Source organism: Cajanus cajan, chromosome 1, assembly GCF_000230855.2.
Source record: "Cajanus cajan strain Asha chromosome 1, NIPB_CcT2T_4, whole genome shotgun sequence".
Taxonomy (NCBI): domain Eukaryota; kingdom Viridiplantae; phylum Streptophyta; class Magnoliopsida; order Fabales; family Fabaceae; genus Cajanus; species Cajanus cajan.
This window is the reverse complement of record NC_138517.1, coordinates 87701755-87714421: the sequence shown is the minus strand read 5'-3', so window position 1 is coordinate 87714421 and position 12667 is coordinate 87701755. Positions and strand designations below refer to the sequence as shown.

General features: G+C 31.2%; 1 protein-coding gene and 1 long non-coding RNA gene across 2 annotated transcripts; both read left to right on the top strand.

The window, feature by feature from the left end:
- Positions 1 to 3511: 3511 nt before the first annotated feature.
- LOC145956024 (protein FAR1-RELATED SEQUENCE 5-like) lies at positions 3512 to 5440 on the top strand. Its single transcript, XM_083071580.1, has one exon. The coding sequence runs from the start codon at positions 3512 to 3514 to the stop codon at positions 5438 to 5440; it is 1929 nt and encodes a 642-aa protein (XP_082927706.1).
- A 3894-nt stretch (positions 5441 to 9334) lies between these two features.
- LOC145953053 (uncharacterized) lies at positions 9335 to 10537 on the top strand. Its single transcript, XR_014430597.1, has 2 exons — positions 9335 to 9979; positions 10015 to 10537. It is a non-coding gene; the product is annotated as an uncharacterized LOC145953053 (long non-coding RNA).
- Positions 10538 to 12667: the final 2130 nt, after the last annotated feature.

Genomic DNA, 12667 nt, shown 5'->3' with positions numbered 1-12667 from the left:
TAGATATAAATTTATTTGACTTATACCTAAATATAATTTTAGTGTTGATTTTAAATGAGATTTAATAATATATATTATGTATTACTATAATCTAGATCTATATTTTTTAACAATATATCAATATATATTGTTAAATAAAAGTAATTTTCAGTAATAAGTATTGTATTATTATAATTACTACAACAAAATAGACTTTTAGTGACATTTAATATGACTTTTAGTGGCAATAAAAATTGCTACAAAATCTTTTACCGGCATTTTTACATTAGCCATTGTATGCAATGTCGCTAAAACATTTAGCGGAAATTATTCAAAATGCTGGTAAAAACCCTTAATGGTCGAAAAAAGTGTATATCTTTTTGTGACATTTTTTACTTTCTAGTCGATGTGAGACTTGTAAGATGAGTACAAATAAATAATTACTTTATCTCTAGTTGATGTGGGACTTGTAAGATGAGAGTTGTCTTTCTACTTATATATATTCTTTTTAATTACCTTATTTTTAGTTGATGTGGGACTTTAAGATGAAGGTTGTCTTCTAATTATATATATATATATATATATATATATATATATATATATATATATATATAAAATTTTCTGATCAATAGTCGACCCTCTTAAGTTTAAGGATTATTGAGTTTGATAATAGTGAGTTATCTCATACTAATTTATAATAATAAGTTATAGGTCTAACTCAATCCTACATAACAAACTTGCTGTAAGGTGAGAGTATATTATTCATTTATATACTCTTTAATTATCTTATTTCTAGTCGATGTGGGACTAAAGTTTTTCTTAATAAATAATTGTCGCTAATAGTAAATTTTGGTGTGATATAAATATTTTTTTAGTAACCATTATATATTAGTCACTAATACTTTTATTAAATAACAAAACAAAGGCAATTAATTTATTGCCAGTAAATAATTATCGGTAAAAATGAATTTTGTTGTAATGAATATGTATGTCACTACATGAGATTTCTTTTTTGTATTGTGTCACTAAAGAAATGAATTTCTAATGCAAGAATATTTTTAGGAACTTTTCTTTTTACTAAAGAGTTTTTAATTTTATATTTAATTTGATTTTTATTTATTATAATAATTAATAATTAAGTTTTAATATTTTTAATAAATTATTAATAAATAAAAAATAATATTATGTTAAAATATGAATTATTTATTATAAATCTAAAATATAATTTATATATTTAAAATACTTACTTATTCAGGTTTTGAATATATATTCATATATTTTACATAATTTATTTTAAATTTTAATTATATATAATAAATATTTAACTGTGAATCGGATATATTAAAATAATAATATATATACTAAAAATTAATATACGGTTGAAAAATATACACTAAAACTAATTTTCAAAAAGTACAAAAAAGAAAGGATATAAAAAAAGGGAGGAAAAGTGCAAAAAAGAATGGGCCGGGAAGATAATGGTAGTCAAGGATCAAGGACCCAATTAGTAAGTCAGACTATAGAGATTGAGATGCCAATCCTCGCGTTCCCACCTTGAATCTTTAACATCAACTTTGTAAGTCCTTTACTTATTTGTAATTAGAGTAATAATTCGTGTAAAAAAGTATTCGATTTATAATTTATAAGTTTTATATTATTTTAATTTTAAAAATACATGTTATATATATATATACATATATATAATCTATAAATGTCTTATATTATTTTAATTTATATTACTAATCTGTTTTTAGAAAATATTAAATTTATAAATATATAAATTTAATAAAGTATATTAATAATGAAAATATTTTAAATTACATTTTCTTATTTTTTTATAAATGTTTTTATAGTAAAGAAAATTTGAAGGAAAAAAAACTCTTCGATGGTTACTAATTAATTTTTGTCAATAAACCTGAATGACCATCTTTAGTAAAATTCTTCTCTCTCAACTAAATTTTTTTTTTCATACATAAAATTTAAATTCAAGATTTTTTTTAAAGAAAATTAAGTTTAGTACCACTCGAATCAACGAAGATTTATTGATTGCTTATTTATGTTTTAATAGATAATATGAATAATCTTAATTTTTAATTATTGTAGTTAAAGATAAGTAAAAAAATATGTAAATACCAATTTTATCCTTCAAAATTTAAGGAATGATACATTATTCACGTGTAGTCCAAAATGGGAAAAAAAAACAAAAAAATACTAAACTCGTTTAGATTGTGAATGAGGTAAAAAAAATGCACTAGACAAAGGTGAAGTCTCTGATAGTCAAATTTGATAAGTGATCCATCCGTGCTGCATGTTTAGGGTTTAGGATGACCGTAGATATAATATTAAAATATTGAACGGTTGAGATTTTAATGTAATGATTAAGATTTAAGAATTGCAGAGTAGTCCTTGTAATTTTGATATTTGTCGGTGTTTTATAGGTTTATGAAGGGTTTTGCTGTTGTTTAGGATTTTCCATCATCAGTTGATTTGCGATCCGGTTAGTGTGGTGTTTTGGTTGTAGCAGTTCTGATTAGCAGGTGCGATAGGTGGCGACGTCATTTTGTGGAGAGCATCTTTGAAGTGGGTGTCCGGCGGCCCGTCCGTTGTTGTTGGTGGTAGTCCGCAACCGGTGCGAAGATTTTTTAGGTTTAACAGGTGAGCAATCGATTTTGTTTATTTTTGAAACCTAAAGTGTCTCGTACAGAAGGAAGCCATTTTGGAGGTTAACGTTTTTTGTTTAATTTGCATTTTATTTTATATGTATGTGCAATGTTGTTGATACATCTGTTGCTGGTGTGTACAGTTAATAGAGAGATTAACTGTTGCGGAAGTCTTTTGAGGTTGATAGATTGATTTATTGTTATTAAACGGGAAAGTAGAATGGAGTTTGAAAATTCAAGTATAGAGGTAAGTGACATTTGTGTCATGTTTAGGGTTGTGTCCTTTAATATTGCGTTGTGTCATGTGTGTCATAACTGTGATGATGAAGGTTGATATTGTAACAGCCCAGCAACCCGCATGTGGATATTGTCCGCTTTGGCCGCAGCCCTCACGGTTTTGCTTCTGGCAATGGCACGCATGCCACCCCAAAACGCGTCCACACAAGGAAGGTATCCACACCCATATATATGGCATGCTTCGTTCTCCTTCCTAACCGATGTGGGACTTCACAATCCACCCCCCTCAAGGGAGTCCAGCGCCCTCGCTGGCACACCGGCCCGGGTCCCGGCTCTGATACCAAATGTAACAGCCCAGCAACCCGCATGTGGATATTGTCCGCTTTGGCCGCAGCCCTCACGGTTTTGCTTCTGGCAATGGCACGCATGCCACCCCAAAACGCGTCCACACAAGGAAGGTATCCACACCCATATATATGGCATGCTTCGTTCTCCTTCCTAACCGATGTGGGACTTCACAGATATTGTTTTTAAGTTTGTGATGGTCTTAAAAGGTTTAATTGAGGATTAAAATTTTTTAGGTGGCAGTAGATAATTGTGAAAGCATAAATGAAGGAGTAGATAATTTTGAAGGCATGAATGAAGGAGTATTTAATTTTGAAGGAATAAATGAAGGAGAAGATAATATAAACGACAATGAGGAAGATGAGAATTTGGATATTGATTTACAGCAAGTTTGTGAAGAAGAAGTGGAAAATGTTGTTAATGCAGGAAGATTTGAGGTTTTTGATAGTGAAAACGGGGTGATAATTTCTACTTTGGATGATATTTTTAATTTAGATTTGCATTTAAGTCCCCATGAGCTTAGGAATGTTCAATTTGTAAGTGTTGAGATGGCTTACTTATTTTATTACTGGTTTGCAAGAGTTAATGGATTTGCCGAAAGAAAGAGCAAGATTTTGAGAAATATTAAGGGGGAAAAATTACAACAAACATTTGTTTGTTTCAAGGAAGGATTTAGAGATAACCATCGTTTGAACATACAGAATCGAAAGCGAAAGCAAACACCGGTGACAAGGTGTGGATGTGAAGCAAAACTAAGAGTGCATATTGATAGCACATGTGGACTATGGTACATTACATATTTTGTGGATGACCACAACCATAGTTTTTTGGAAGATAAGTATTGTAGAATGTTAGCATCTCATAGAGATATGAGTGAGTTAGATATAATGCAGTTGAATAAAATGAGAAAAATTGGCATAAGTAGTCCTCAAATTTATGGGTCACTTGCAGATCAGCCTGGAGGGTATCAGAGACTTTCTTTTTGTAAAAAGAACATATACAATCAAATTGGAAGGCAAAGAAGGTTGCAAGGTTTGGATTCAAAAAGTGCCTTGGATTTTTTGAATGGTTTAAAACGCAATGATCCTTTAATGTATGTTGCTCACACTGTTGATGAGGAAAACAGATTGCAACATTTGTTCTGGTGTGATGGCATGATGCAGATGGAGTATGAAGTTTTTGGTGATGTGTTAGCATTTGATGCAACATATGGGAAAAATAAGTATTTATGTCCTGTAGTTGTATTTTCTGGTGTTAATCATCACAATCATACGATAGTATTTGGGAGTGCTATTGTTTCAAATGAAAGTGAAGAAACATATATTTGGGTACTTGGGCAATTTTTAGAAGCCATGAAAGGAAAGTCACCAATATCTATTATCACTGATGGTGATGTTGCAATGAAAAATGCGATAAGAAAGGTATTTCCTAATTCACACCATAGATTTTGTGCATGGCACTTATTAAGAAATGCGACAACTAACATTAAGAAGCCAGCATTTACAAAGGATTTAAGAAAATGCATGTTGGGTGAGTATGAAATTGGTGAATTTCGAAAGAAGTGGTCTGAAATGTTGAACAAGTTTGAGTTGCATGATCATCCTTGGGTTATAGAGTTATTTGAAAAGAGGAAGATGTGGTGTACAACTTATATTAGAGGGACTTTCTTTGCTGGTTTTAGGGCAACTTCTCGGTGTGAAGGATTACATTCTGAGTTGAAAAAATATATTCATCCGAAGATTAATCTGACAGAGTTTGTTCAACAATTTAATCGTCTTGTGAGTTATATGCGTTATAGGGAAGTTGAAGCTGACTTTGCATCGATTCATGGTGATCCTGTTCCAGAAACAGATTTTCATAACCTTGAGGTATCGGGGGCAAAGTGTTATACGAAAGAAATATTCAAATTATTTCGTGATCAACTTCATAGTTCATGTTTGATGAGGGTGATTGGTTGCAAGCAGACATTTGGTTGTTGTATATACATAGTCAGAAAATATGAAATGATTGACAAACAATGGCATGTGTCATATCAATCAACACCATGTGATTTGAAGTGTTCGTGCTTAAGAATGGAATCAGTTGGCATTCCATGTGATCATATACTTGCAGTGTTGGTTCATCTGAATTTATCAGAGTTACCAAAATGTTTGGTGTTAAAAAGGTGGACTAAGGTGGCCAAGGATGAAGTGAAGGGCAATGTTAGTACACATAGGTAGGACTCTGAGAAAGATGCTAGATACTTGTCATTAATGGAGTATTTTAAAGAGCTTAGTACTTTGGCATGTGAAACATATGATGATTATGTTGATAAGAGGAATAAAGTTGTAAATGAATTAGTTGAAATAAGAGGTAAAAAAGGTCATGAATCTGAAGAAGGCAATGCATTAGGTGATGAATTAAGTGTAGCTATAAGAAATCCTGCCATTGCTAGAAGTAAAGGAAGGTCTGTTTTTGAAGGTTCATGGCGCAAAGGTAGGAAATAAAAAAAGAGTATTAAGTGTAGTTTGTGTAAACAAATAGGTCATAACATGAGAACATGTCGAAGACAACAAAATTTGGATGATATGGAACAAAGCACACGTTGAATGAGTTTTGAATTTGAAGAAAGTTATGTAGGTTACCAAAATGAAGAGGTAACGAATATAAATTATATTAAAATTATGTATTTGTTGGTTAAACAGAGTTACATGTGATGTGTGTAATGTTGTCATTGTAGGAAGATGATGGAATTGAAGATTTGTTTGACAAATGCGATGAATTTGATAATGGGGTTGGTGAGATGTCTGTTTCACAGTCAGAATCAATATATAGTTATGAAGTGTCGTTATCTCCAGCATTCACTGATGCAGGTAATGTTTATGAATTAGTAACTCAAGTGTGTTATTGTAGGTGTATGAGAAGTAGTAAGTTTATTTTTATTGTATTACTATGATGTTATATTATTTTACTTATGTATGTGTAATATTGGAAGTAATCGATTGCTGATAATTGTTATTAAATTTTATTTGCAGGTTTTTTATACAATTGATGACGGATGCAGTAGAATGGAAATGCATGAATTGACATAGTTTGGATTGAAAATTTAGATGAATGTGACTTTTGTTGGTTATTTATGGAGGAATTTTATTTTATATTGTTTTTAATTGAAGTTGGAAAATATTATGCAGTAATGAAATTATGTTACATGAATTGATGTAGTTTGGATGGAAAAGTAAAGATGAAATACAATTTTGTTGTTTAGGGTTTCCTGCAATAGTATTTTGTAATATGATTAGTTGAATTGATAAAAGAAATAATTAATTAATATTTTCATGATTTGTAATTAAGAAAATATGAACATACAATATGGATGAAAATATTTTATGTTGATAGAATAAAATAAATTTTTAGTAGTTAGATTTTGTTTATAATTTAAGTATAATAGAAAAAAGAAACGGCTGGTTGTTTTATACACTAACACAGGAATTGAGTTGTATTGTTCATACAGTTAATGAGAAACTAATTTGAATTGATTATTAATAATAAATTAGTAATTTTTATAATTTGTTGAATTAATTTAGGGTTTCGTTTAGGGTTTGTTAAGTGTTTAATTGGAATAGGTAATAATTGGTAGTTAATGACCTTAAATGTTATACGATGAGCATTTTATGTAAGTGTCATATTTTGAGTTGTTTTGGATTAAAGGAGTATAATAAAAGTAAAAAAATAAATACTCATTAATGGGTTTAAAATGTTTAGGCTAAAATGAATGTCTGAAACTGAAAAAAATATGATTGAAATTCCTATAACATGTGGTTTTATTGAATGATGTATTTAATTATGATTGTATGATTTTCTGATGAATAAGTAATAAAATCAAACGTACGAGGTATTTTGAAATTGCATGTCCTAATGCAGTGTTGTCCATATGAATGAATATGTGACTTTGTTGAGCCGAGCCACAATTCGTTACATATACATAACAACCATTGATGACATAAGTGGTGAACACAAAAATATAACATGAGTAACGATCAATATCCGGAAGATGACAGTCTCAGATGGCAAAAAAAAGTACATAATGATATAAGTTACAGAAATATTTAAGTTTTGATGATTGTTAATTGTGATACACATCCAAAGAAAAAAGAAGTTTGAAATGATAAAGAAGCAGTTTATAAGAAAACAATAGTTATAAAACAAGCATGAAGTCATGCTTTGTTAACAGTGAGGACGAGTTTGTTTAAGTCAATAAGTTTTTCAATCTTAAGTCGTAAGCCTTTCTGGTATCCTTGACGTTTAACAAGCTGACCCCATTCCTTCCCCAGGTAGAACTCCTTTTTGTTGCGGTGTGTTGATGTTCTTTTCATGTCAATTTGTACCATTTCTCTGTCTTCATCAATTAAGACACAAATATTGTATTTGTCTATGGTCCAAACATCAAAGTATTTAACCGGAAAATACAGCAAAGAATAGTGAAAGAAAATTTTGTACATTAATCTGTATACTAATTATTGTAATAAAAGAAGTTATTAAGTACAAGAAAAATTGTGATGTAATTCCATACCAAAGGTTGTTTTCCAGTTGATGCAGCTTTTGTGATAGTGTGAAACCAAGCAACCCGATGTCTTGCCATATGTTGTGTTGGAAAAGGCAATTGTAGTTGTTCTTCTTGTGGTTGTGGTGAATCAGGGTCCGTTAGATCTACAATTTCCATTTTAGGCTCCAGAAGACTAACATTAACGTTGCTAACAAAAATAAAAGTGCCAAAAGATTAAAAAAAACAAAAAAAAATGATAAATTAAAGTTATTGAAAATAAAGGGTTGCAATTATATGTACCTTTTTGAAGTGTGGGCAATTTCGTTATTAATTTGAGGATATAATATTTCCTCTTCAGCAGCAGTAAAGATACGCAAGTTAAAGTTGTTTGACCCCTTGTACCAGAACTCAGCAATATGTTTAGTTTTGATACCATAAAAATCTATCATTTCTTTGACCCCTTTATTAAACATACATACTGTTTTACATAAATTTTTGAGATAAACCTTGAACATATTCCCTTTTGGGTCAGTAATGATGCACTCGCCTGGTTCTATTTTACAAATCCAGTACTTGTAAAAGTGTGCATTAATATAGATCCGACCCTACAGAAAATGAAAGAAGGATATATATATATATAAATTATGAATACGATGGAATTATGTTAATTAAATTTAATTAACATACAATATAACCAACTTAGGTAAATTCTATCAGAGCCGGGACCCGGGCAGGTGTGCCAGCGAGGGCGCTGGGCTCCCCGAGGGGGGGTGGATTGTGAAGTCCCACATCGGCTAGTAAGGTGAACGAAGCATGCCATATATATGGGTGTGGATACCTTACTCTTGAGGACGCGTTTAGGGATGCCATGAGGGCATTGCCTAGAACAAAACCCTGAGGCCTTAGGGCAAAGGGGACAATATCTGGCCATGTGGGGTCGCTGTGTTACTCTGATGGGGTTGGCAGGACTTGCCTTGGAGGACGCGTTTTGGGGTGGTGTTGGCCATTCCCGAGAACAAAGCCGTGAGGCCGTGGGCCAAAGCGGACAATATCCTCATGCGGGTTGCTTGGGCTGTTACATTCCAAAATTTTATTCAAATGAAAAGAGTTATTTATTATGTGAATAAGTATTTTATTCCCGTATTTTACTATTCATGTATATGTATTTTACTATTTACATATACGTATTTTACTATTTATGTATACGTATTTATGAATAGTATTTTACTATTCATATGAATAGTAATTTTGAAAAAAACGTAAACCGTAAAAACTCAAATTATTTGGATGAATAGTATTTTACTATTCATGAATAGTAATTATATTATTATTTTAATGAATAGTGCATAGTGCATAGTAACTTCAAAATTTCTATAAATAGGGACCTAAGGATTTTGAAAATTCATAACTAGAGAGAAGAAAAGTTTAGAGAGAAGGAATTCTAGAGAGATAGAAAGAGAAAATAAGAGAGAAGGTTCTGCCTAGGTTGTGAAAAGAGGAGGAAAATAGAGAAGGTTCTGCTCTAGTTCCGGTTCCGGTTTAAGGAGAAAGAGAGGAGATTCTGCCCAAATTCCTATTTATCCAGGTAAGGGGGGAGTGGGAAACCTTGCTTGGGGGTGTAGAAATAATTGTTAAATAGTCTGTTTGTTGGATTGGCTCCCGATCCCTTGTCTGTTGTTTGATTATTTGAATATATATTATTACTGTGTTTTGTTTGTACTACTTGATTTTCTTGTTGCGGTAATTAATAATTATAATTAATGGATAACTTCACTTTTACTATTCTAAAATATTCATTGAATGGAAGACTAAGCCTCCTATTAACTTATAAATTAAGACTTATTATCTAAATGGAAGGCCGAGCCTCCTTATTTTCATTAAGCTTCCTATTTTACTTAAGGATATAATTATACCAGGAAATATAAATTATATGATCCCTAAAGACCTTTGAACTATTGGACCCTTGACTTAATGACCTTGGACTATTGAACTGTTGGACTGTTGGACAATGGACTATTGGACTATTGAACCTTTGGACTATGGGACTATTGAATTATTGGACCTTTGGACTATTGGATTAATAAAATATAATATAAGTATGAATTATGCTTATGATATGGTATATTATAGGAAATTCTGTAACATGTTAAATGTTAAGTTTATGATTGTATGACATGCATCATATGCATATATACTCCAGGTGTGCCGCTGAGGCCGCATACCCACGACTAACAAGGTGTACCTTTGGGTCACCCATGATATGCTAACAAGGTGTGCCTTTGGGTCACCAATGATGTAACCAGGTGTTCCTTTGGGTCACCCACGATATGCTAACTAGGTGTGCCTTAGGGTCACCAATGATGATATGTGAACTTCCGTATGGCGCCACATGCATATATTTATGAGTTGAGTCTATGACATCATTGCATGATAAATAATTATATATGATAATGATTATATGTGTGTGTGCTATTTAACTTTTATTTCTTCATCTACAACTGAGTGAGATGTTTCTCACTCCCTTGTTATTTTTTTTGTATATGTTTAAATTTATGTTGCAGGTAATCATCATCATGAGGATGTTGGTGATGAGGCCTAAAGGCTTCTTGGGGCATGCTCTGATAGGATGTGACATCGGGTTTAGCTAGGATTTCTCTGATGTCTTTCTTGTTCTAAAAACATTTTCTTTTCTTGTGTAATTTAATAAATTATAAGTTGATTCCTAACTAGGAGGCACTGCCACCTTTACTGGGATTAATTTATAATCTTTGTTTTATAATAACTTCTTAAGTTTGATATTTATGTGTATGAATTTATGAATGTGCATCTTCTACCTTATGATACTTATTGTTTTATATCATTCTATGAAAATCTTTTATAAATATAGTTTATGTTTATTAATGATTTTGGGGTAGAGGGTGTCACAAATTCTGTGAAGGACGACTTATACAAGTGGTGTATGGATGCATGACTTTTATTGATCACTACATGTATGTAAACGTTTTAATACAGCCTATGGCAGAACATGAAACTTTGAGAATTTTGTATTGAAGTTTTAAAATAAAATAAAAAAATTGAACGAAAAAAGTTAATGACCCTTGTTGATGTTTAGGGTTTCATGTGGAAGGGGCGGTTGTGAATGTCAATAGCAGTTGCGTTGTTACATTCGAAGATTTGTTATTTGGGTCATTTTAAAATTAATTACTTTAATACAAAATTCAGAAACTTTTATCTTCTGTGATAGGGTGTATGATAGGTAATACGATTAGATGCATGTAATGGTGATTATTGATGCAACACGTATGCAGGACTTGTAAAAGTTGTGTATGAGAGACATGACCAAAATCTTCACCTTATTTGGGGTGACGTCGCATCGGAAGTGTGTTGGTGGTTTTCCGGATCTGGGTTGTTTAAGAACTCCATTTTTCTACATTGAAGGAGGAAGAAAGACAAGTAAAATGACGGGTTTAGGGTTTACGGTTGATGTTATTGTGTTTTTTCATATATAAACCGTAAAGTGTAAAGGTAAAAAGAGATAATGACAAAATAATGTATGGAATGCATCGAGATCGTCATAAATCAATGTGGGTTATACATGCAATGGAAAACATTGATTTTATTTTTATGATACACATGATGAAGAACAGTGTAAAGGACGAATTAGAATGATTAATCGGTAAAATGTTAATCGGTAAAAAAAGTGCATTTTTTACAACAACGACAATGAATAGGAAGAAGTTACCGGAAGATGGACAATGAAGTTGTTCAGATGAGTGTGCGAAGAAGATGAGTCTGGGAAGAAGATGAGTCTGCGAAGGAGATTACTCTGGGAAGAAGATGAAAGTTGTTTTTTGTGTTGTAGTTGGTTCGGCGACCCAGGTGAAAGGATGTCACTTTATCTGTGTTTACTGTTTATGAGGCCCCTTTGAACCGTTGGATTTCGTGAAAAACTGGAAAATAAAAAGTCAGTCATTGTTGCCCCGTTTCACTTTCCGCAGTCGTTTTGGTTTGAAATGTCAACAGTTGCCGGGGAATAAAGATTGGTTTTTGTCTTTTTGAATATTAAAACGACCCCACTGTACCTTCCGGTATCAGTAATAAGTATTTCTCGTAATGGAAAAAGCATATGGGGTGGTTTAATTTGTTTAATTATATTATTATTATTATACATTAAATTGAACATTAAGAATTTGTGGCCGTCTAATCCGGAAGTTGAGAATTTTAAAAATTAATATAAATTTATGATTCTTTAATAAAAAAGTAACGTTTTGAATTTATTGTTTTATTTTTGAAATGGATTTCGTTTTAAAGTAGTTTTGGATAGTATCTGTTACCAAATTTATTTAATTATTTTAAATTTCCATGTTCATAGCAATAAAATGGAGTGATTAGTAGAAATTTATTCAGCCTTGTGTATTCAACTTGTTTGTTACTGAAAAATATATATTAAATAATATTTAATTCATAAAATGTAGTTAGTAAGTACATTGATGCTATAATGTTGTGTTTTTCGTGGTTCATTGATGGACTTAGGCAGCAATAGTCGAAAATGATTTGTGGAATGTTTATTTGTGGAAAAAAAATGCATATTACTGTAATTTAAAAATATAAATTTTTTAATATGAAACGAAAATATTTATAATTTATGCAAATATTGGGTTGCGATTAAGGTTGGTGTTGTCGTATGTTGTTGGCACGTGGAAAGTATAATCCCAAAATTGGGGTTTATTGCTGAAATTATACGGTGAAAATTAAAGTAAAAAATAAAACCATGCATCGGACTAATAATATAAAAAACGATATAAAAAAATTCTTCAAATTTATAAAATGTAAATAAAATAAATTCAATTTAATAATAAACAAACCTTTGTTATTGTGGAGGTGTATTCTTGTTTGGTGTGACCTGCAAAGACAACCAAATATA